Source organism: Balaenoptera borealis, assembly GCF_965194805.1.
Source record: "Balaenoptera borealis genome assembly, chromosome: 9".
In the NCBI taxonomy this organism is placed as follows: domain Eukaryota; kingdom Metazoa; phylum Chordata; class Mammalia; order Artiodactyla; family Balaenopteridae; genus Balaenoptera; species Balaenoptera borealis.
Window position 1 is genome coordinate 11,982,652 of NC_138873.1, and position 23,620 is coordinate 12,006,271.

Genomic DNA, 23,620 nt, shown 5'->3' on the forward strand with positions numbered 1-23,620 from the left:
TTACTCACCTATTTCACAAAACTGTTATGCACAATCAAATGTGTATATCCATATAAAATTAGAAAATAAAGTTCATAAAATGTGACCCTCTCTGCCAGCATATTCAGAATAACAGCAACCCGTGAGAAGTAAAACCAAGAACTTCCTTGGGCTTCATCACAACTCACTTCCTAACTCACTTAAACGATCAGATCATTTTGTGATAGCTCATCTTTTCAACAGTCTTTCAAAAAATAATAATCCTAAAACATATCGCTCAGCAACATAAAAATCATTATCATATACTGTATTAACAGCATTAGGAAATACTTCAGATATGAGTGTTCAAAATGTTCTGAAAACAATTCACTGTCCTTGGGCCACACTTCAACAATAAGCACTCAGGCTATTTTTAACTTGACAAAATGTTAAAAGAGCCGCCTTTCCTCCAGAAAACGAAGCAGCAGCAAAGGCCCAGGGCTGCAGCATCCAGGTAGACTCAGTCCCAGCCCCGCCCCTCGGCGGCTGCGTGAACAGGGGAAAGGAAGTGACTCAAACTCTCCCGGTCCCAGGCTCCTCCTCTGTCAAATGTGATGACAAAACGCCTACTTTGTGTCATAAAGATGAAGTCAGCAAAGCGTCTGGCACCATCAATAGAATTTAGTTGCTGCTACTCTATTATTAATTTTACATGTTGGTTTTGGGGGCTTTTTTTTTTTTTTAGTATATTTACAAAGTTGTACAATCATCACCACCATCTAATTCCAGAATATTTTTTTATCACTCCCCAAAGAAACTCCATATCCACTGGCAGTCATTCCCTATGCGCCCCTCCCCCCAGCCCTTGGCAATCACTAGTTACTTTCTGTCTCTATGGATGTGCCTATCCTGGACTTTTAATGTAAATGGAATTATAGAACCTGTGGCCTTTTGTGTTTAGCTTCTTTCACTTAGCATCATGTTTTCAAGGTTCATCCACGTGGGAGCAGGTACCAGCACTTTCTTCCTTTTTTTTTTTCTTTAATATAAAATCTGTGACAATTACTTCTAAAGGCTTCTTTTCTGATGATTCTTATTTTTGTGTTCCCGTGCGCTGCAGATGTGAGCAAGGTGTGAATACCTCTTTGGGAGTGCCAAAAAGAGATTGAGCAACTTGCGTGTTTCCATTTGGGGCAAAAATCCATGCTAAGACTGCATCCCTTTGAAGGAACTTTTATCTCATTCTGAAGGGTGATGAACACTTATGATTTATGGCATACCAAGGATTTCCCGGCTAGGTCTGCTGTCCGTCCCACGCTGGCAAACTCACCTGAGTTATAGACGGTCTTTTCTCCTTCCCTTTTCTTGCGAGCGTGTCCAGCCCTTTTAATGAAGAAAATAAGCCCTTCTTGTGTCTTCCTCGCTGGGTCAGTGAGAGTGCTCTCTTCCGGAGAGCAGAGTCACCTCTAGAACATACCTAATTCAAAACAATTTAGAAAAATCTTAAGGCGCCATTATTTGGATGACAGAGAGAATTAACCATTGCCCTAGAACAGGGGTAAAGCCCTGCTTGCTATCAATGTGTTCTGAGCAGCCCCCAAAGCTGCTGCAGGTCTGACATACCAGGACCGCGTCCACCACAGAGATGTCCCTTATCTGGATAAACACGTCTAGTTACAAGATTCACATCTCTTCGGGGTGGGCAACAGGGTCAGCACAACCACCCTCGGACCACCCGCCACCCCCCCGCTGAGCTAGTACTATCCACAGAAGCCACCTGCACAGGAGCGATTTCAGAAAACCCAGTGGGGCTCTCGGGAGAACAGATCAAACAACCCTCCGTCAGCCCTTTAATTCTTCACACCATTGTTGCTACTCCTCGGGGATTCCACCTTCCTGACTGTACGAGGTGGAACAGACAGAAGGGCAGACGCAGATGTGAATATTTCATAACTGTGTATTAGTAGTTGGATTCCGAGAACGAGCAACAAAGAAGCTGGGATGCTGGGACTTTACAGCAGGATGCCAATCATCCCTCCCCCGGCGCCTGGCCCCTGGGTGGCCCTGGTCAGTTACTGGCTTAAGTCACAGCAGAGCTGAATGTCAACAAGCTGGAGAAAGGTGAGCATCCGCAGTGCTCCCCCTTCACGCCGCCGAACAGCCTTCCTCGGAAACTCACCAGAGCGTGGAAAGAGGAAACTGACAAGACGCCCAACCGGCCCAGGGCCAGCTTGGAGGGGCGGCTGGCAGCAGCAAGGAGGCTCTTGGGGTTCGGCAACTCCCCGCCTTGCAGGCTGGCCAGATAGCAGCGCATCCTGAACAGATCCATGTGAAATTTCTCCAGGTTCTGCTCCCACTGCTGGATCTGTTTAAGCAAGAATAGGACTAATTTAAATAAAAATGAGAAGTGCTCATGGGTCAAATTGAAAACGTGACCCCTTTCACAAACTTTAAGGAAAAAGTCATTTCAGCTGCTGTTGCACGGTTGAAATGAGCCTTCCCTGCTCACCTCATCTCAAGTCCTCCCGCCCAAATACACGGGGCCGGACCGCACTGTACTTCATCAGGACGGCCAAAGACAAAACAAAGCCGGTGGTCCCAATACAGTGCCATGCCACGACCTTTGGAGAACTCTAGCACTGAAAACCAGGCTGACTTCAGGCAGGATGCACAATTGCAAGTCAGTTACTTCACTTTGTTTCATTTACATTCACAGCCTCTGATCTTAATCAGATTAACTGGTCTGCACGCAAACAGACGCTAGCTGAATGGAGGCAACTGGCTGCACGTTTCTGTACATTCTGAGAATGACTTAAAATAACAAGCAGATGAACTTGGGCATAAGGACAAACAGAGCTTTTACTCCTATTTTAAGTATATTAGAGAAGAATCACCATCTACACATCTTTATTAAGACACATATAATTATTTACACAACAGAAATTTCTACGTATTCTTCAAAACTTAAGTCATGAGTTGGTAAAGAAGTACAAACTCTGGGGGCCACTCTCCCTTCTTCCAAGAATGTCAAAGTATGTTGTGTGTAAGTATTACCTTCATTTAAACGTAAACGAAGAGGTGAAGAAAGGCTCTAGTAAGTTGCCAACGTAGGGATTCAGAAGAGAACAGAAAGCAGGGCTTCAAATGGTGTTCAGAGCAATCTCGCAATTCAAGAGAAGGTCTGTAGTGAAGGCTTACAATGATTCGGTACAAGAATTGTGTCATTTCAGTTGCAACAACTGCATCTCTAGTTTTGCCAAGTTTAGCACCCAAACAGATCCTAAACTTTCACAGTACACTTTCCAGGTCAACCCGTGATCCTGGATAAATGATATTTTGAAGGATCTCTGACATTTAACACTACGGTCCCCTCAGTCTCTGCCCAGAGAAAAGCAGGACAAATTCTGGGTGCTCCTTAGACCCCCTCCAAGTTCTCTGTATCCATTTCTTAGGAAGGTCACTGCACAACTTTTCCACATAAAAGAAATACGATGGCTACAAGGTCTAAACAAATAATTTGTTGATCCGTCATAGTTTGTCCACAAAACAACAAAAGTCCCAGAGTGCACTGAAGAATCTCAATCTCCAGTTTAACTTCCTTTAAGATGCTGTATGACCTTGCTAGTGATGTAACAGCCCACTCATGTCAGCCTTGAATCAATACCAGAAGGACCTGTTGGCTTTTACAAGTGAAAAATGCCCAGCTCCACTGCCTGAGGAGTCTATTGATTAGGCATGAGGCCCAGAAAAGCTGACACTTCAAAAGCACCTCCAACAACTCTGGTACCCAGCCTGAGTGAGGACCACTGTTCTAGACTAACACGGCAGTTCAAATTGAACTGCAAATCTCTTTGTGCTCTTGCCATGTTAGAGAGTTCTAGATTCCAGAAGTAATGGATGGGTATTCTGTAACCATAAACTACACATACCAGGAGCGATAAGTCCCAACAAAACCATACTCCCAGTTCTGTCTCACAAATATCTTCACTAGCTGACACCTGAACATCCACAACTTAGACGCATTCTTTTGTCTTCTAATAATATGCAGATATTCCTAGGTTGGGTAGTGTATTAAAGTTTATCCCTCATCTATAACTCCATGTGAAACAGCTTATGAGATGCTTTCTAGGGGTTCTGGAGAGGGGGTGGTGGGGTATGAAAGGAAAGAAAAACAGTGAGTCATTGGATACCAGACAATAAAGGAGCCCATGCCATCTACAGAGGAATAAAAAGACAAAATACCAAATAAAATAAAACCCAGGTCTATGCCAATCGCTACAGATCAGGGAAGATGACAATCTCTCATATTTTCACTGACTTCTGCAGTTTACAAAGATATTCAAAGGCATCATTAAATGTATTTAAATGACTACACATCAAAGCACCACTGGAAGGAAAAGACAGTTCCATCCTAAACAATACACAGGGAATCTTCAAATTTTGCCAGAAACACTTCATAATCTTCAGCACACCTAGACCTCTCTACCCAAAACCTGGGACAAAATGCAGGTAAGTTCATAGGAAGAAAATGAATTCAGATGCTTAGGTTTGTTGAAAGAAAGAAGGGGCTGGGAGACCCCAAAAGCCCAAAGCAGACCTTACAAAGATCGAGAAGTTTGTTAATATATGTGATTATGTTTCAAGAGAACTAGTATCTCAATCAGTACTGCACACTGTAGAGAAATTTTTTAATCTGAACTTAGTAGAAAATGCAAATGAGAATGGACTTTATGACTTCTCCATTTCACTGATGTTTCCTGTCTTTATCTTGACTGAGCCACGGGGTGCCCAGATGTGTGGTCAAACACCAATCCGACTGTTTCTATGAGTGTTTGGGATGGGATTAAATGGGTAGACAGAATAAAGCAGACTGCCCTCCCTCCTGTGGGTGGGCCTCATCCAATGAGTTGAAGGCCTGGCTAGAACAAAAAGTCTGACCCTCCCTAAGCAAGGAAGAATTCTCCTCTTGCCCGATGGTCCTTCAAACTGGGATATCGGCCTTTTTCCTGCCTTTTGACTGGAACTGAAATGCTGGCCCATCCTGGGCCTCCAGCCTGCCAGTCTTCAGATGCAAACCACACCATCCGCTGTCCTGGGTCTGTAGCTGGCTGACTCACTGCAGATCTTGGGGCCTGCCCATCTCCGTAATCACATGAGCCAACTCCTTATAATAAATCTCTTTACAAATATATTTTTCACACGTCCTATTGGTTCTGTTTCTCTGGAGAACCCTGACTAATACATCCTTCATTCCACAGAGCTCTGTGGCAGAGTAAGCCATCATTAGTCACACAGCTAGTCCATATTTAAAGACAATATCTTATTTTTAAGGTCATGGTTCTTTACGGAGAGAATCGGAGAGAGTGTTCACATGAGGATCTGTGATTGGATAAGAAACAATGAAATATTTGATTTTTCTATCCACGGACTCACCAAAGTTGTAGAGAAGGATGTGGGAGAATATGCAGGTAAAAGTCCAGTGAGGACATGGATTCAGGTGCTTGGGTTACTTAGAGGGAAGAGAGAAGTACAAAGGCCAGACCCACAAGCTCAGTACAGACCTTGCAATACTGGGGAAGTCTGTGGACACAGGCAATGAGTTTGCAAGGGAGTTAGGGTCGCCACACCCTCATTTCTCAGCAGAGAATACTGAGGCCCAGGGAGGGAAGTGACTTGACCAGGGCCACACAATAAGCCGGCCCCTCCAGGTTGGCCAAGGCCCAAAGCTGATCCTGATGGGAACAACATGCGTAAACAAGCTTCAATCGAGCACTTAGAATGCAGCCCCTGAGCCCCTGGTCCTCTCGCTCACAAGGTGGGTATCGTGCAGTATCCAGTGATTACTTAGCAACTTTCAGTTCAATTTTCATCTAATTGTCAACTGTATTTCTCCCCACAAATCCCCAGGTGTTCTACAGAGAAGATGTAAGACTATCCACACTCTCATTTGGGTGAACATCTTGCCTCTCAATTTCCTACCAGCCTTGATCTTCAAGTTCAGCCCAAATTTAATGTTAACTAAAAGGAAAAACATTTTATTTTTATCCCTTTATCCCTCAAAAGATGAGATAAGGATACATTTTTCTTAAATGAAAGGGAGAAATAGAAGACAGTTTTGTATCTATGATACATACTACTGCAGTAAATTTCAACCATCGTCACCAAAACAGCAATATTATCCAACCTCACACTTATCAGAGAATTTCTGGAGATTTTTTCCTAATATGATCAAAAATGAAAATGCCCCAAATCAATTCCTTTAACCCAAGACTGTTTTTTTCCCCCTTTTTCCTACATTCCACAAGTACTGATAATTGCCCCAGACATTTATTTCATCAGGACATGAAAATCAAAACTCAACTTCTATGGAGCTTGAGCTTTCATTTCTTTAATACCTGTGCACAAAACACAAAAATAACATGAATGAAGAAAACCCACACAAAGGAAGTTTTCATTATCTTTCATTTGTAAAAGAAAATTATCAACAAAACTTAAGGAGGAAAACTCCCATTTTTAAGCACTGACACAAATACAATGCAAAAGTTTCCTCTTTATTGCTAATATAGCTATATTTATTTAATGAGCTCAGAAAGGCTATGGTCTGCTCTAGAAAGTGGGAGGGGAAGGAGATGAAGGTTCATGCTAAAAATAACAGATGAATAAGTGATACATAAAAAAGATGACGAGTACATTCCTACCACACCCAAAACTCCTAGAAAAATATTTTCTGCCGTTTAGTCATTCGATCACAGTATTTGGTCATTTGTCCATTTCTAGGTTGGTCCTAAAAGATAATTAGTTTTTCCTTTCTGGCAAAGTAAGTTGAAAAACTCCCATGCAATATTTTCCAAGCACTAAAACCCACCTCCGCAGAAGAACCCAGCTAGTGACACAGAAGACACTGAAGTTAACTGGTAGTTAGAATAACCAGCCACAGGTTTAGAAAATCTGTTTTGTTTTGTTCTTCCCTTTGAGATATAATTCACATGTTAGAAAATCCACTCACCGAGTGCATTCATAATAAATACATTTCCCATCAAATCAAGCTGAAAAATCCAAGTTATGAAAAGAAGTAAATTAAGGATTAATTTCTACTTTACACAAAACCATTCATCACATGGTTCCTTAGTAAGTGAAGCACAGTCTGATTCACTAAAGTCTTACTGAGAGGCCTGATTTGGTTAGGGGCACAGATTTGTGTTCAAGCTCTGCCACTTGACAGCTGCGTGACATTGGACCATTTCCCTCACCTCTCCCAGCGTCCAACCGCTCATCCATCAGGTGGGTGATACAGTCAACTTGACGGCACGGCGTTACTGTAGAATCATACAGGATCCTGGCCTGAGATAGGAGCCTTGAGAAGTAGACTAGGAAACCATGAGGATGGAGAGCGAGGCAGAAGAGAGGATGTTCCTTGGGAAATGAGGAGTGAAGCCTGAAGGAAAGTAGCCAGGAGCTGGTGAGGGGCTGGGGTGGGGACCAGCCCAGGGAAGAGGAAAGGAGACATGGATGTGTCCACTCACTACCTGGAACCAAGTACCAGAGAAACAGATGGGGAGAAAGTTACCCACCCTTTGGGAGCTCTTATTTCATACTAGGAGCAACCTTAAACACAAAGGGATAATTGCAAAACAATGTGTGAGATAAAGAGAGACCCTGAGAATTATGGAAGTATAGAAAGGTGCCTGACGGCGAGGTGGGAAACGGGGTCAAGGGCAGCTCCTTGGAGGAGCTAAACCCTTCATCACAAACAAGCAGGGGTGAGCCTGATGACAGGGGCAGGTGGGATGGGGCAGTCTGCATGTGTGGTCTACATGGGTCCTCTCTGCCTGAGGGAAAACCCAAAGAAAGAAGTGGAACCTACAGGAAGTTTGGTGTTGTAGCTAAAGGTCGAGGTGGGGAGAGGTTGTCAGGGACTTCATCTTGTAAGCAATGGGGGGCCACTGGGGGATTTTTAATCCTGGTAATCCCATGGTCAGATTTGCTTTTTAGATGCAAACCTCTCTGACCTCGTGCAGAAGAGGCATCTGAGGAAGGGCAACACCGGCAGCCTCTGCAGCCTTACAGGGAAGAGAGAAGACAGTCCTCCTTACACCCCTCATCTCTCACCACCTGCATATCGTGTGCTGAAAATTCAAACTGTCAGGGTGACCGCAGCATTTCAGAGTGCTCTGCCTTGGCTCATGCTGACCCCTGGCCTGGAACTTCCTTCTCCATTCCTCTCCTGATTAACTCCTCATTCTTTAAGAAGCAATGCAGGCATCCCTCCTCCAGGAAGTCCTCCATGACTACACAGGAGGCTAAACTTCACGTGTGTCTTCCACAACACTCTGGAATATCATCTGCTCTGAATTCATTCTATTATGCTGAAATTATATGCTCAGCTGTCTGTCACTCTGCTAGACTGCGAGCACCCTGAGGGCAAAGACAGCATCTTCGAATTCCCAGTCTGCACCCTCGCCTGGCCCAGAGTCTGCACTTAGTAAACGTTCGCTGAACTAGACTGAATGTTAATCTCCTGCCCTCGGCCCGTCCACCACGTCCCTGCGGCCTGCTGAAGGAAGGCTTGTCCTGGCCCAGCTCCTCCGTAATCTGGCCTTGTCTCCCTCAAACCTGCTTCTCAAAAACCCTCCGATGCTTTATTGCCCAAATGGCTTCCCCCCACACCTCTCAGATCACATTTTCCCCGAGGCTTTGTTCATTTTTTTTCCCTTCACCGCAGTCTCCGATTGTCTAAGTTCAATCCCTCCTCTTTATGATTTTCAAACTTGAATATTGAAAATGAAGCCTGCGGTGGTTCACAGAACCCAGCGCAGTCCCAAACCCACCCGCTGACAGTTTGCTCCTCCCAAGATACCACACCTCCCTGCTCCCCACATCCTCCCTCTCAGCCTCACTAACCCCAGGAAGTGAGAAAGACCCAGAGAGTCGGGATGGGGATGGGGAGATGTCTGGGAAGAGGCCAAGACCCGCCTAAGGGCGGGGAGGTTTTGTCCTTGTTCACTTGTTTAAAATCACAAACGGAAAGGAAAGGAAAGTACTAACTGGACTTAATTTACAGTTCTTTCTCCCCAGGACGTCAAAAGGAGTCCAACACGTGGACGGTCTGCTCCACGCTGGATATGCCCAAATGCAAGTTGCATCATCCTGCCCCACAGAGTCGCCGAAAGGCCCAGGGACAAGCCCGTACGATGGCCGCTTTTAGGCAAAGCATGTCCCTACACAGCAGTATGAAACTCAGCCGTTACTACTGTGATAGTGTCTTTTTATCTGGAAAGGGCATTGACAATGAACTCCTCTGCCGCAGCACTTCAAAGAAAACCTGTTCCAGAGACTTTCCTCTCACATGATGTAATATACACTCTCAGTTCAGCTGTTACAAGGCTGTAAGTGACTATAACTGAGTTTCTTGGGATCTCTGGGGGAAAGCGCTATGTAAATAAGTATTTTCTATTATGTAAAATAAAATATAGTGAAGCTGAGATTTTTAAATGGTAACTGGATAAAGCACAGCTCAGTACTTTAGAGAAAACTATATACTTATGGGATATGTAGGAGATCAGGTTCTTACTGATCTTGATCTGTAAATACCTTTGCCTTTGTAGCATCACAGAACATTCTCTAGTCCAAAACCATCTCATAAAAGCAATTCTAAGCATGTGCTTGTTTCCCCCCTTAATGCTTCATACTCTCTGTGTCTGCAAGTAAAGAGCAAACAGCTCTCTTCACAACCATCTGGCAAAAGAGTTAAGGAGAGTGGGTATAGCAAATATAACTCATGTTACCCACCGCAAGCCTTCTGGGAAAACATAGATAAATTACAACCTTAACAATTGCCAATATGGTAAGGAGAATATTTTCAGGTGGAATGTCTGAAGATCAACCCAAATTGTTTCTTACCAGACACTCAGAAGTGTGCAGGGAAGGGGAGTAGGGGAAGGGGTGAGAGCAAGGGGGATGGGGGAGGGGAGAAGGGAAATGAAAAATCAGCGGTATTAGGACAGTGTGCTTAAAATAACTGATGTAATGATTCTGTCGAAGAATGCATAATGGGCCACAAGTAATAATTACCCTTTCTTTAAAAAAGCTTCTCTTGGTACTTCCCTGGTGGCGCAGTGCTTGAAAATCCTCCTGCCAGGGCAGGGGACACGGGTTTGAGCCCTGGCCTGGGAAGATCCCACATGCTGCGGAGCAACTAAGCCCGTGAGTCACAACTACTGAGCCTGCGCTCTAGAGCCCGTGAGTCACAACTACTGAGCCTGTGAGCCACAACTACTGAAGCCCGCGCCTAGAGCCCGTGCTCTGCAATAACAAAAGCCACCGCAATGAGAAGCCCTTGCACCGCAACAAAGAGTAGCCTCCGCTCGCTGCAACTAGAGAAAGCCCGCACGAAGCAGCAAAAACCCAACGCAGTCAAAAAATTAAAATAATTAATTAATTAAATTTAATTTAAAAAAAGCTTCTCTTCAGGCCAACCGACCACCCTAGACCCTTGGATCTGTGTAGGGATTTATGTGAAAGTAATTCCCCCCTCCCAAGAGAGAAGAGCACCACTTTTGACATCATAAATTAAGCATTTACCAACTATGAAAAAAGAAATAAAGTTACATTTAATGAAAATTTAAACTTTTAAAAAATGTTTGCTTGGACTTCTTGTGGCCATAAAGAGAGAAAGAAAAAGGAGGGGGTGGAAAAAAAAGGCCAGGAGCATCTCAGTGTTGCCCAATTTCCCTTTTCTCTCCCTGGACCTAAACATTTGACAACACACAAGGACCTGAAAACTCCAAGTTGGGCATCCCCTCCATTGGACTAAAGTATGACTTTGAATTTAAATTGTAGAGAGCCAGTAAAAGTTAAAACCATACCTTTTCCCACTACAACCAATATGAAATTTTTAATTGGGGCACTTGAATCCATGAGTTGCATCTCTGATGACAGACTTTCGGATCCTGGAAATTCAGGACCCCAGGGGAGACGTAGTACAGAGAAAATGCAGGAAAAGCTATTTCTCCTTCTCCTCAAGCTTTTTGATTTGTCGTGTAAATGTGACAGAGCATCACATCGCTTCATGCCCCAGACAGAAAGCTGCGTGGTCGGGACCTGTCTCAAGACTGGCCCTCTTCCCAGACATGAACAGGGTGAGGCTTCTGGGCAGAAGCAGACCAAAGGCAGAGACGTGTCTGTCCCCAGAAGCTGCGTCCTTGTCAAAACCCCCCAAACCCTTCCACCCCCTCTATTCTCCTTGGCAGTTTCAACTTCCCTTTCAGTTCCTTGGAAACACTATTTTGTAGTTTGTTAGCTGGCACTCCTGAAATAAACAGTATATTCTGTTTCAATTCAGGAGCATAGGAAACTCTCTTTAATATTCTATAAAATTATAGAAAATCATGTACTCTGAAAAACATGTTCCATATAAATTGTTAAACTTCGGCTGTGTTACTCTGGGCGAGGCCTTCATAACTGCACATCCAGATCAGGGCCCTTCCACCACCCCACACTTTCCCTACTTCAATCTGCCTCTCACCAGCGTCACCACCGCCAAGCCACTGCCAGATTAATCTTCCAAAGATAGTGCATTCATCACGATTTTCGTCCCAACTTAAAAACCTATATTCCTCCCTTAGATCTAGAGGCTATAATAAACCTTATATCCCAGGGTTATTTTTAAGACCCTGAAAAAGCTGCACCAGTACCTGTCCCACCAAACCACCAGCTATTCATCACTTCCTAGCCCACACCTCTACTCCCATTTGCTCAGGAGCCTCAAGCAACCACTGTTACTCCTACGGTTGACCCTTGAACAGTAAGGATTTGAACTGCACGGGTCCGCTTATATGCAGATTTTTTTTAAGTAAATACTACATACTACAGTACCACACGATCGTGGTTGGCTGAATACAGAGGGCCAACTATTATAAGTTATACACTGGAGGGTTGGAGCCCCTAATCCTTGTGTTATTCAAGGGTCAACTATACCTCCAAATTGTCCTACCATGCGCCCCACTCTCCTCCCAGCCTGGATCAGCTTTCATACCAACACACGTCTTACCAATTTTTTAAGGCCATATATTCTTCCAGGAAGTCTCCTCCATCTCCTCTAGATCATAGCACAGCTCAACCTCTGATGCCTCATAGCATTTGATGACTATGCTAGTTGGTACTAACTTATACCATTCTAGAATATTCTTTAGTTTCATGTTTATGAGGCCTGCTTTCTAACTAAATAATACATTTTTTAGAAACAGGGTCCATATTTTATAATTATTTTTATATTTTGAAGCTATAGGCATCTGTTAGGCATGTCGATATCTGAAGATGGACAAATAAGCGAGAGGGAAGAATTGGGAAGGGAGAAAGACGACACAGGATATCAGCAAAGGAGAAGCAAAGATGGATCCAGGTATCAGCAGAAGACCTGTCTCAACTGTGCCATCATTTAGAAACACTTGATGAAGGGGCAAGAGATGGGAATTACTTGGTTATTTTACTATTGCCAACTGATAAAGCCCAAATTCTTAGTGTAACACAAATATATCATTTGAATGCATGCCTTTCATCAGTTTCTTATTTACAGCCAGAAATTTCTTTCTACACATTCTAAGTTCTTCATATATATGCAGGCAGGAAAAAAATTCTAAGCAAGGTTAAATATTCAAACACAAATAGAAGATTGATAATGTACTGTTTGATTTGTGATTTAAGTCAAACGCTATAGGGAAAATTCTTTTCTGATGGGGTGTCCACATTGTTGTATTGCCATGGAATTTTTTTAAAGAACCTGGTCTCTGTATAATAATTCACAAAGTAAAAAGAATGAAAAATTCAGGAACACGCCAACCCATCTTCGCCCTATGCCTCTTCAAGTTCCCAAATCATCTGACACTGATTTTGAAGGGACTGTAGTGGATACTGTTGTGCACCACCAGACCTCCCTTTCAAGACAGCGGCATTCTTTCCCTTAGCTGCTCATGGCGCAAGAATGGGAACCCACCTCCTCTGAAGGCAGCTGCTCTGACCAGTAGACATGGCATTGACACAGCATGCCTCACTGGAAGCGAGCAATTGTGAACGGCCACCCCGGCTCCCAAGCCCCCTGTAGGATCAGCTCAACACAATTCAATGAGTCCCTCCTTAATCCTGCTCCCTCACTCCCTTAACTCCTGAGAACGGTCCTAATAAAACTCCTCACCTGCAAATCTCTACCTCAGTGTGTTTCCCAGGGAAACTGAATGAAGAGAGGGGTGCTAGAAATTTCACCGACACTTGTGTAAGCGCTCAGGCTGTCTGAGTAAAGGAAAATAGAAACTAAGCTTCTCCCTCTCCTCTAAAATGCAAACAGCATAGAAAATAGCTGTTTAATTATTATGTGAATGTGGAGACAGGCCAAAGAAAGCATCTTCCTTAGCATCTTATCTGTTATACACAGAAAAATCAAACCAAAAAATTAGTAGTTTTTTTCTAGTCCACAGACACAGGAACAGCTGTAATATACCAAACTACTCTTTCACAGCCATCTTCTGTATTAGAATCGTACGTGTCTAATCTTCCAATAGTTTTATCATATAAATTTTCTTCTGAAAGTGCCCATATATGAGAGAATCATCCAGGCAAGGAGCTACTCAACATGAGGGAACAAGATTTGGTCACAAAATGTTCCAGTGTACATATACAGCCACGCAAGGTTGCAAAGCGCATCCCATCCCTCATATGACAGAAGTGCAGCCATTAAGTACTTGAACCAAAAAGCCACAGAAACCACTCCCCGCAGAGGTGTGGGAACCAGCTCCCCCGTCTGAGTTTGCCCGCAGTGACGTAAGCAATGGGAGGAAACCCCTGTAGATGTACCTGGTTTTCTATGGCTTTCCTGTTCTTCGGGTCGCTCACCACGGACAGCTGTAACTCTGCCATCTTCTTCATCTTGCTATCCATATCTATCTTCTGAACGAGGTTCCTCGTCTGGTTCTTCAGCAGCCGAACCGTGTCCTCCTTGCCGTGCTTCTTGGCGAAAAGGGACGCGCAGGCCGAGTGGATGGCAGTGACCCAGTTCTCCAGATCCGTCTGGCTGGTGGCCTAAACACGGGGGGGAAAAAAAGCAACTTGGAATTGTTTCACCACGGAAGTGTTCTCCAAAGCGGCAGGCTGGGCTTGAATATGTAAAACCCCAAAGTACCTTCACTTCATAAAAACTGTGTAATTTTAAAAACACACACTCAACACAGGTCCACAGGCTTCCTTTACTCCAGAGGGCCCATGAGAACATCGAGGGTGTCGCATGGCCCCAGACAGAACGGGAAGACAGACTGCTGATAGGATCAAGCTGTACACCAGCAACAGGGGAGTGATAAGAAAACCAGGGTATATCCATGCAGTGTACATCATGCCGCTCTCTAAAAAGCCGTTTATCATCATAATTTTAACAGGATGAGAAGATATTAGGGCTAAAATGTTACATTTTGAAGCCTGGATATGAAATTTCATCTATGGTATGGACTCGATTATGACAAATAACAATAAAAGAACATTTCGGGGAGGACACAATAATATTAAAATAGTCGTCCGTAAATATTGGGAATATGGATAGCAGTTTTCTTTTTCTGCCCTTCAGTACCTTCAGACACAATGACCGTATAGTATTTTCATATAAGAATATTTTATTTTAAAAAAAGTAAAGAAAGTCTGAACAGAGCAGAATGGGCAAAGATGTAGGATTCTCAGCAGGATGAAATGCACGTTCAGTTTCCCGATGCCCAGAAATAACCACACACGTTCACACCACGAGGTTAATCCTCCAGTGACCTGTGGGATCGTACAATGGGAACTACTGGGAAAATTTCTTAAAAACTGAGGATATGTTTCCTGAATCACAAAAGAAAATATTCATTTCATACTTGCCCCTAAATCCATGCAGATTTAATCCAATGTATTTACCTTTCCTACAATTCATATGAACATCAGTTTGTTGCTTTGCTTTAAAGCACCACAGAAAGTTCAAGTAAACCTTTCTGTTAAAAGAAGGAAAATCAAATCTTAGGCCCTGACTCTTTTCAGTCAGGTCAGGTTGAGGACAGCAATAGGCTAGGGGCCCAGGGCGTTTACCAGGTTAGTGCTGGGAACTCCTATTGCCCAAAACACTTCAGAGAATTCTAGATTCCAAAGAATCTAGAATCAAAGGGGCCCAAAACAACTATATTGTTCTACAGGGGCCCTGGGGGCAGCCAGGACCAAGTTCATCAGAGACCTGAATCCAGGACCTAGGAGGTTTTCCATGAAGCTTCCAGCCAGGTAGAATCGATAGCTCATGCTGTGTCTACACCCAGTACTGGGTTTGGATTCGGAGGCATTTCAGAAGCACACTTCACTTCCTGGCTCTCACCCCCACTTCTCTGGAGTTAATTAATAATAACAACAGTCATAATAGTTAGAATTTCTTTAGCACTTAACACATGCATATCATATTGTTTACCCTTAAAACAATCCTAGAAGCTATTATTATCCTATGGGTTGAAGGGTCTGAAGCTCAGAGAAGTTCAGTAAGTGTTGCAAGATGATGTGCAGACTCAACGAGAGAACCAGGACCCACACCTCAGCCTGACCCCTCCTTTGCTAGAAAGATTCTAAGAATCATAGCAGTAGATAACCTGAATCTTAACGTCCTAAGACCACTTCCACAGGGTAATGAGACCCTATAGTATTTGTCAATGAGGGTTTTCCTGAAAAGCTTCTTCACTTCCACTGGGATTTGGGAAGAACTTAAGCCTCTACTGTCCATTTTCTCTGGGTTTTCACTTAAAAACTTCCACTCTGGGAACTTCGGATCTTGTACTCACTAGATCACGGACTACTCCAGAACAGGATCGTAATTTTTCTCTCTTTGTATCCTGAAGAGCAGCCCAGGGGCTACAGCCTGGCATTTCATGGGCGGGCACCCAAGAAGTGCTTGCTGGATGAATGACTGCATTTGCAATGACCCTGCGGCACCTGGCAGTCAGCAGAGGCCAATTCTCTTGCTTAAACCTTAATCCAAAGTCTGACAGCTTTTAGTCTATTTCAAATTGCTAAGCTGTGCCTCCTAATTCTGGTCCTTCTCATCCTAGCAGGACACAAGCCATCGTCTCCATCCTCCATTTAGAAAGCTCAGCAGATGGGCATCATAGAAAATCTACAAACAACAAATGCTGGAGAGGGTGTGGAGAAAAGGGAACCCTCTTGCACTGTTGATGGGAATGTAAATTGATACAGCCACTATGGAGAACAGTATGGAGTTTCCTTAAGAAACTAAAAATAGAATTACCATATAACCCAGCAATCCCACTATTGGGCATATACCCAGAGAAAACCATAATTCAAAAAGACACATGCACCCCAATGTTCATTGCAGCACTGTTTACAATAGCCAGGTCATGGAAGCAACCTAAATGCCCATCAACAGATGAATGGATAAAGAAGATGTGGTACATATATACAATGGACTATTACTCAGCCATAAAAAGGAACAAAATTGGGTCATTTGTAGAGACGTGGTTGGATCTACAGACTGTCATACAGAGTGAAGTAAGTCAGAAAGAGAAAAACAGGACTTCCCTGGTGGCGCAGTGGTTAAGAATCCGCCTGCCAATACAGGGGACACGGGTTTGAGCCCTGGTCCAGGAAGATCCCACATGCCGCGAAGCAACTAAACTAAGCCCGTGTGCCACAACTACTGAGCCTGCGCTCTAGAGCCTGCGAGCCACAAATACCAAAGCCCGTGCGCCTAGAGCTCATGCTCTGCAACAAGAGAAGCCACCGCAATGAGAAGCCCAAGCACCACAACGAAGAGTAGCCCCCGCTCGCCGCAACTAAAGAAAGCCCGCGCGCAGCAACGAAGACCCAATGCAGCCAAAAATAAATAAATTTATTTTTTTAAAAAAAGAGAAAAACAAATATCGTATATTAATGTATATATGTGGAACCTAGAAAAATGGTACAGATGAACCGGTTTGCAGGGTGGAAATTGAGACACAGATGTAGAGAACAAATGTATGGGCACCAAGGGGGGGTAAGCGGGAGGAGGGGTGGGGAATGAACTGGGAGATTGGGATTGACATGTGTACACTGATATGTATAAAATAGATAATTAATAAAAAGTAAAAATAGAAAGCTCGGCAGTACCTGGAAAAGGTAGACATCTCCAAAGGAGTTGCTGAGGCAGAAGACATTTTCCTTCTTGGGATGTTCTGGGACGGCCTGCACTATGCTGTCTTCTGCAAACAGGGCACACCGAGGGGCACTCCTCGGATCCGTGGAATTCTTCCCGTAGGTCTCATAAAACAGCAGGGCGCATCCTGTGGAAGAGACAAGTACTGTCCTTATCACATGTCCCGAGGATCTACCGAGGAAAGGAATGAGAAGTAAAGGATGTGGACAGACAGAAGGAAGGAGGGAAGGAAGGGGAAGGGAAGGAGGGAGGAAAAGAAAGAGAGAGAGAGAGAAAGAAAAGAAGAGAAAAGAGAAAAGAAAAGAAAAGAAAAGAAAAGAAAAAAGAGAAGAAAATGACTGAATGAGACTATCACAAAAGGAAATTTTGGTATCCAAATTATGCCTAGTTGTGTTAGCATCAACCCAGATGAAAATGAGATGTTTCTTGTAGAGGTAATAATGGTAATAACAATACCAAGCATTTATTGTTGCTTACTCTGTGTCAGAAATTCTTCTAAGTATTTCACATGCTCTGGTTTATTTGGTGCCCAAAGCAGCCTTAGAAGGCAGGCACAGTTATTAGTCCCATTTTACAGATGGAAAGCCTGAGAGTTGACACCACTTTGCAGGTCCCATAGCTGGACTGCAGTGGAGCAGGATCTGAACCCAGGCACCCTGGCCGCAGAGCCCTCCTTCATAACCACAGCACCACACTTCTTAGGAGACCTAAATGCAGGAGACAGAAGAAAACCCCATATTCATTGAGCGAACTTCTACACTTACAGTGTGGGGTCACAAGAAACTGAGTTCACCTGGGCCACACTTTGCCATTTGTGAGAAAGTACCCAGTTTATTCTCCAAATGCCACATAGAATAACTTAATTTTAATATATTCTCTTATCTCACAGTGATAGGAAATATTACTACAACCTTGCTAATTTAGATTGAGAGGAAAATGAAACTACATGTCCCTGTATCTTAAAATATTACCCTAAAGTGCCACTACATATGCTTTCAGGTACATAGCTTTCCTCTAATAAGCTAATAAGATATTGTAGGCAGAAGTTACTAGGGGTCTGTTTTGATAATTCGATAGGAATGCTTTCTAATGAGACGTAATTTTTAAGCAAATTCTAAAATGCTCACAAGTATATTTACTTGTTGAATATCCCGTAAAACTTTCAACCAATCAACATTTTTGAGCACTTCTCATGTGCTGATGAATGATATGGTACCATCATGATATGGGCACCATCCCTTGCTTTGAAAATATTGGGCTGGCCGAAAAGTTCACTCCAGTTTTCCCATAAGATGTTACGGAAAAACCCAAATGAACCTTTTGGCCAACCCGATACTTTTCACACCGACAGTTAATGAAGCAGTAGCCTGCTTTCCCCTGCATTGTAAATGGATGGGGTCCACTTCATGGCTGCTTTACCCTACTACATTATGAGTCTTCATTCATAAAAGTCTACATGTTTTGAAAACTATCTCATTCTTACCAGTTTCACTTCTTCCAGATCTTAAGTTGGACGAACAAGTTTATATAATGGAGCCCAGCGTAGCACAGAAGCCAGGAGAAAAAAAATGCAGGACCCTAGCTCAAGACAGCACTTTCTCCCTCCATGGTACTTTCTGATCTCAAGAAGCACTGAGCGATCTCTCCTCCCACAATCAAAACTCACCCAAACACAGAAGCTGTGAGAGCCTCTTAGAACAAGGCAAAGGAGCAAGAGGTTTATGGCCAGAGCTACTGCGGCAGGTCTGAGCCTGTCTTTTCTTCCAGCCACTAACGGACTTAGAAACAATCCCCAAATCTATCCATCAGGAAAAGCCTGTGCGACATCCCATGACCATGGGACCCGAGGACAACAGAGCAACACCAGCTCCACCCAACTCCAAATTCTTTCCAAAGGGTTAATGTTCACCTCCCAGCGCCCCTAACACTGAGCTCCCAGGGGCGGTGGTTTGAATCGCGGCATCTAGAGGAAATGAACGCAATCTTGGGCAGATGCCAGAACACTGCCAACCCTAACAGCCCCCAACGCCCCACCCTGACAGAATGCAGCTCTCCCGTGAAAGCGTGAAACCAAAACAGGACATTTCGCTTTAGAACCAGGCCAGTATGTCAAACAATTTGCAGAATTTTGTTGCTATCGAATTTAAGGAACAGGAAATCAGTCGTAAGTCTATTACATCGAGTTTAACTTAATCTGCACCTCTGACGTAGGGGCAATGAGGCTGATGGAAAGGGGCTGCACGCCTATGTCAGCAGAGCCTCCTGTGCCCACCCCAACCCCAATGCTGTGGCCGTCAGCCCTGCCCAGCCCACCCTCCCCCGCCAGGAGCTGGTGTCAGCCTGGGCAGTTGTCAGTGGAAGCAAAAAGAGAAAACAGATCAGAACAGCCCTGGAAGCACAAGAAGAGAAGAGGCTGTATTACTAGAAATATCACCAGTGAAAGGAGAGAAATTATTCTCGGTCTCCCTTCAAATCCACCTTCTCAACCCACACTCATCCGTCCTTCCCTGTCATGGGCAGAATGACCAGCATCTTAAACCTCCTTTATGAACACCCCTCCTGACCTTGGTTATGTATTGTGTGTTTTGAGGGACAGCTTTAACCCCCTTGCCAACTATTCTGCCCAGGAAGTTCCCTGTGAACCGCACGAAAATCCACTCATTGGAAAATACAGATGGAAAGCAGAATTACCCTTGTTAAAAATTTATTACATCCTCCGAACCCTAAAAAACATTTGCGCCCTTAGCATACCTATACATTCAATGTAGGTGGGCAACCAGATGGTTGGCTGATAGCCGCTGTCTCTGAAAAACAATGTCTCTACTTTAGTTACATAGAAACTCCAAGGATAATTTAAAAATTCTGCTTAAATGTATGTGTGTGTATATATATACACATATATGTTTTTAACTACGATTAAACCAAATAGTTAAGTCCAAATATTACAACTTGGATTCTAAGCCAAGAAAGTTGAATTCAACATATTGAATTCCCAGAGGAAAGAGGTGTAGAAAACCACATGGAAAAGGTTATGCTGGGAAAAAAACATCTCTATCCCATGCCTTTCCTTGGCTGCAAAAGAAACAAAGGGATGTGTGCTTTACCCCTACAAAGCACCCTTTATCCATGGGTCTTCAAGTGTTTAACCAGCAAGGGCCCAGGAAGGACTGTGGATCTTACAATCGTCAGAGACAAGTCAGGACCATCCCTGCCCCCGAAGTCAGCAACCAGAAGTTCCCCGGCTAGCTGCCAGGATGGAAGACAGGGTCTTGGAGACGCCCTCTTCCAAACTTAAGTGATCCCTGCCTGAACTTCCCCCAGGAAGCCTGCAACACTCTGGCGTTGCACAAATGTCTCCAGTAGCAGGGAACTCAGGAAGGCAGTGGGTTTGATTTTTTTTTTTCTGTTGTATTTTTTACATTAATTCACAATCAGCTTGTCTTCAGTTATTAGTCCTATCCCAACCTCAGATGAACCAGAATAAATTCAGTGTCTCTTCTACAAGACTGACACATCCTATGCATGACACATTCTAGAATACAGTGCACCCATTCTAAATACCGCACGAATGGGATGCAGCTTCAGGCTTTGACTCACAAACAATTCCAGACGCTCATTCCCCTGAGGGGACATTTTTCACTCCCCTCTTCAGCTGGAACTTTTACAAGACCCACTGGCTCGTCTATGAACAAGTCTCCTGCAATATCCTGCCCCTGAGGAGAGAAACGGCCAACTCTGACCAGGGCAGAGGCAGGGGGGAATGATGGAGCTGCAGACGACATGACACCTCTAATGATGTAGCCAACAACCATGTGTGCTCTTTAAATCATATTTACTTTCATTTTAGCCTCATCACGGCAGAAACCCATTCTGAATGGCCTGCCAATCAAACCCTCAACTCTTTTTCACTTGTAATACTTTGCGGCTATACCTCCCTATCCTGTACTTGGGTAGCTCTTTGATTATTAAACCTTAAAGCATCACTTATCCCTTCAAAATGTTATCTTGCTGGATTTGACCCATAATTCCAACCTTCCAAATCTCTTCCGTCATCCAGTAGAAAACCCCGCCTCCCCAGTACACCCAAACTGGGTAAGCGCTTTGCCTTCCTCAGCCACAAGGTATCATAAGGATCCAAATCCAGAAGCTGGAAAAGAGGACTGCATCCGTGTGGGATGCTGGGTGTTGGGTTTTATAAACCCTCCAGTTTGCTAGGGGAAGGAGATGAGATGCCTTCACGGGTGCACCTTTCCCAGAGGGGCTTCTGGGTAATTATCAATTGATGCCAGCTCCCCAAGGCTCACAATTTCTAAATATGGGGAGCGCCGCAGACAGCTCCGGGCCTTTCACACTCGCTGTGTGCAGATGTGATTTCTGTTTCTGCCTTCTCCCATGACAAGGAAGGGTCGTGGCCGCTAATGAGGTTTGACTTCGCGCACCACACCAGGTTCCGCTGACAATGAGTCACAGGACAGCTGTGAAGAAATGCCAGAGGCTGTGGGGCTGCTCTGTGCTCACATCTGTATAAATCAACATGATGCTGACTCAGAGCCTTAGATCACTTCAAATAATCTATCCATGCACAATGAGCGAGGTGATTATAATTTTTAAATGGCAATGCTTGTGAGAAAACTTGATCGATTTAACAAAGCAAATGCTTTCTCCTATTTCCTCTGCATCAAAAAAAGAAAAAGAAAAAGCATTTGTTGGTGACGACAATTAAGACTCAGTTCATAAAGGCAAGGTGACACAAATCAAATAATGCAGATGAAATTCTTAGTTGTACAAGCTGGGAAGGATACCTCTTTGGAGTTTTGAACATGCACAGAAATTCATGATCTATATTCCAAATAACTAAACTACGTTTGGTAACTTATTTTGGGCTCCCCTCCCACCCCCCCAGATGCAGGAAAAGTATTAAAGAATGGTACAGAAATAACTATAAAATAATGAGCAATAGTTATTAAATTCAATCATTACTTATGAGAATGAATAATGTATACGAATGTTAAGTGAGCCATATTATACAGGTTTGAGAAGGTATTTGTAGGAAAGCAGGCTGGTAGATTCTGGATCAGATGCCTTCACATGAACTCAGGTCAACACTGCACTCACTGACACTTCCTAGGAAAGAAGACAGCGGAGGAAAGGACCCCAGGGGCTCTCTGGGTGGTGACGATCACTTACCTTTAAGTGTCACCCAGTACTGTTTCCATTTCCTCCGAGCCACCAGCTCCAGCTTCCTTTCCTTCTGCAGAGTGACGAGGGGTTTGAAGAAGAGCCAGCCGGCTTTGCGCACCACCCCCTGTTCCTTCTCAAAGAGCAGGTCCAGTTGTTCCAAAGAGCTGAGCGAATCGCTGCTGGATTCGGCGGTCTCTGAGGACGTTTCGAGGTTCTCCGTGTTGGTCCTGCTCATTTCCAGCTCTCGCATGAAATTCTCGTAAATGTTCTGTTGGAGCGGATCGCTGCCGATCGCGTGAGCAGATTCGCTTCTGTGGGACAGGATCTGAGCCGAGCCCCCTGACCACAGGGATGCAGATGCCTGGGAGGGCCCCTGCATGTCCACATTCAGCCCATCCGAGCGACTGTCAAAGTAGTCACTGCCCTCCTTGGATCTCGGCTCCTGTGAGCAACATAGATAACCACCCATCAGAGGTTACATATGACCAAAGCACTCCTTCCCCAATACGGCATACGTGTTAATAGTGTGGTTTGCTAATACTACTGCTGCAAAGCAAGATTCTTTTTTTTTTTTAATGCATCTTTAATCATCAAGTCTGCAAATCAGAAAGAATTATAGAAACAGTATTGCTCAACCCAACGTATAGCCCGTGGAATCAATGCTTAAAAAATGTAGACCAAATAACCCTGACTATCCTAAATCTAACCTACAGTTACCATCAAAAAATGAACTAGTATATTCAAAACACACTAGCGAAGATTTCTGGACTGATACTTCTTTGCTAATTGTGAATCAGTATCTTCCGGGAAAGAGTTCATGTTCTTACAGTCTTGTTTTTCTTCTGGATCATTTTTAAGCTAAATTAGAAAAGCACTAGTTCCAGGATCAAGGAGGGTGTGGTTTCATACAAACTTTTCTTCCTCTCCCCACAGTGAACAGTGTCTCAGCTTCTCACCCCCTTCCAAGGTCTAGAGATTGAGATCTCTAGCATCGTAGTTTCCTTCTTTGGATAGTGAAAACCACGCACCTGGGGTTCCTTATCCACAAAGGGTAGTGGTTAGCAACTGTAGCTTTTACTTCGTAACAAATATTTTTTACTTTGGGAATTCTTTCATGAAAGGAATGTACTATTAATTCATTCACATTGTTTTATTTGAACACCTATTTTATTTTAAGCACTGGGAATACCAAAGCATGATTCTTTAATATTTATTCTGCCACAAAATCAGACACAGGCAGTTCTAAATAAAATTAATATTTATTCTAATAACCGCTGCCCCCCTGAG

General features: G+C 43.9%; 1 protein-coding gene across 1 annotated transcript in view; it reads right to left on the reverse strand.

The window, feature by feature from the left end:
* Positions 1–23,620, reverse strand: part of TIAM2 (TIAM Rac1 associated GEF 2) — a 236,727-nt gene that overhangs the window by 76,356 nt on the left and 136,751 nt on the right. The window contains exons 5-9 of the mRNA XM_082404547.1: positions 22,340–22,775; positions 17,107–17,279; positions 13,804–14,028; positions 2,138–2,323; positions 1,289–1,435 (exon numbers count right to left, since the gene is read on the reverse strand). Coding sequence (XP_082260673.1) covers positions 1,289–1,435; positions 2,138–2,323; positions 13,804–14,028; positions 17,107–17,279; positions 22,340–22,775 — 1,167 coding nt within the window. The remainder of the gene's footprint in view (positions 1–1,288; positions 1,436–2,137; positions 2,324–13,803; positions 14,029–17,106; positions 17,280–22,339; positions 22,776–23,620) is intronic.